The 1396-nt window shown below is 68.2% G+C and overlaps 1 protein-coding gene across 1 annotated transcript in view; it reads right to left on the bottom strand.

Moving 5' to 3' along the window:
• Positions 1–1396, bottom strand: part of GRIN1 (glutamate ionotropic receptor NMDA type subunit 1) — a 21229-nt gene that overhangs the window by 2756 nt on the left and 17077 nt on the right. Inside the window, 2 exon segments of the mRNA XM_024762436.1 lie at positions 989–1134; positions 1239–1348. Of these exon segments, the coding sequence (XP_024618204.1) occupies positions 989–1134; positions 1239–1348 (256 nt within the window).

Genomic DNA, 1396 nt, shown 5'->3' with positions numbered 1-1396 from the left:
GGGGGACCCATCTGGCTCTCCTCCTGGGAGGTCCGCCTGGCTCCCTGGCTCCGAGGTGCCCCTGGTTTAGGGGCGTCCCGAGGAGGAGGAGCCCTCCGAGCACGGGAGGAGTTGCCCCACTGGCCCCACCGGCCACTCTGACCCCCGAGGAGGCGCACCAAGATTCAGGAAGGGGCTGAGGGGCCGAAGGCAGGTGGCGAGATGTGCTGGAGTGACAGAGAGACGGAGGCAGCTCCCGGGACCCTGGCCTCGGGTCTGATGGTCAGGATGGGCCCTGTGCCCGCCAGTGAGAGCAGCGGCCAGGTCCCAAGAGCAAGAGAGGGCAGATGAGAGGCGTGGGCTTCCAGCAGCCCCGTCGCCCCGGCCCTCCCTCCCTGCAGCACCAGCTTCCTCCCAGGGCACAGGCTCCGGGGAGGTACCCAGAGAAAGAGAAGAGATGGGGCAGACTGGGGCTGGACTATGGGGCACGAGCCCGTCCCAGGTGGGCTGTGGCCACCCCACGTGCAGCCTGTCCTCTGCTGGCGGCCACTTCCCACAGACACAGCCTGGGGTTGCAGGCAGGAGCGGCCGGCCAGTTAAGACTGGAGTTATATGGAGCACAGGACACACCAGGGCCGCGGGGAAGGGGGTCCCCAGAGGGTGCCAAGGAGGGGCGCGGGGCGGCGAGGGCAGAGTGCGTCTTGGACTCACATGCTACACCCAGGTGGGTCCCTGTCTTACCCTGCCTCAGTTTGCCTTCCTATGGAATGGGCGCCGGTGGGCGACTCTGGAGACAGAGGGGCCAGGCGGACGCTTGAAGCCCGGCTTTGCAGAGGCGGCCACCTGCGGGTGGCCCCCAGCAGCGCGGCCTTGGCTGTGGCTCCCAGCTCCAGTCCTTGCCACAGGGGCTCCTGGGAGCCAGAGCCAGCGCTTCGGCCTGCGGGGATGGAGGAGGGCCGGGGCCAGGCCGAGCCGTGGGCACCAGGCCTCGGAGGGTGGCCTGCCCTACCTGCAGGTTCTTTCTCCACACGTTCACTGCTGCAAAGGCCAGCTGCATCTGCTTCCGGCGAGCATCCTTGTGCCGCTTGTAGGCGATCTCGATGAAGATCAGGAAGATCCCGGCCACGATGCCCCCGGCCACCAGCATGAAGACCCCTGCGGGCCAAGACCCAGCGCCTCAGCTGCGGGCGGGCCAGGCAGCCGGCCCCTGGGGAGTCCACCCGGTGTCAGCACTGGTGTCAGGGGGCGTGGGGGCCCACCTGCCATGTTCTCGAACGTGAGGGTAGCAGGGGCGTTGCTACGCGAATCACACTCCTGGTACCGCACCCACGTCTTGTCCAGGTCTTCCATGAAGCCGTTCTCGTGGGACCTGGGTGGGCGGGGCATGTGAGCCGAGGAGGAGGCTGGAGCGGCACTG

Source organism: Neophocaena asiaeorientalis, unplaced genomic scaffold (assembly GCF_003031525.2).
Source record: "Neophocaena asiaeorientalis asiaeorientalis breed wild unplaced genomic scaffold, Neophocaena_asiaeorientalis_V1.1 scaffold78, whole genome shotgun sequence".
Taxonomy (NCBI): domain Eukaryota; kingdom Metazoa; phylum Chordata; class Mammalia; order Artiodactyla; family Phocoenidae; genus Neophocaena; species Neophocaena asiaeorientalis.
The sequence above is the reverse complement of the archived record's forward strand: the minus strand, read 5'-3'. Positions and strand labels throughout refer to the sequence as shown.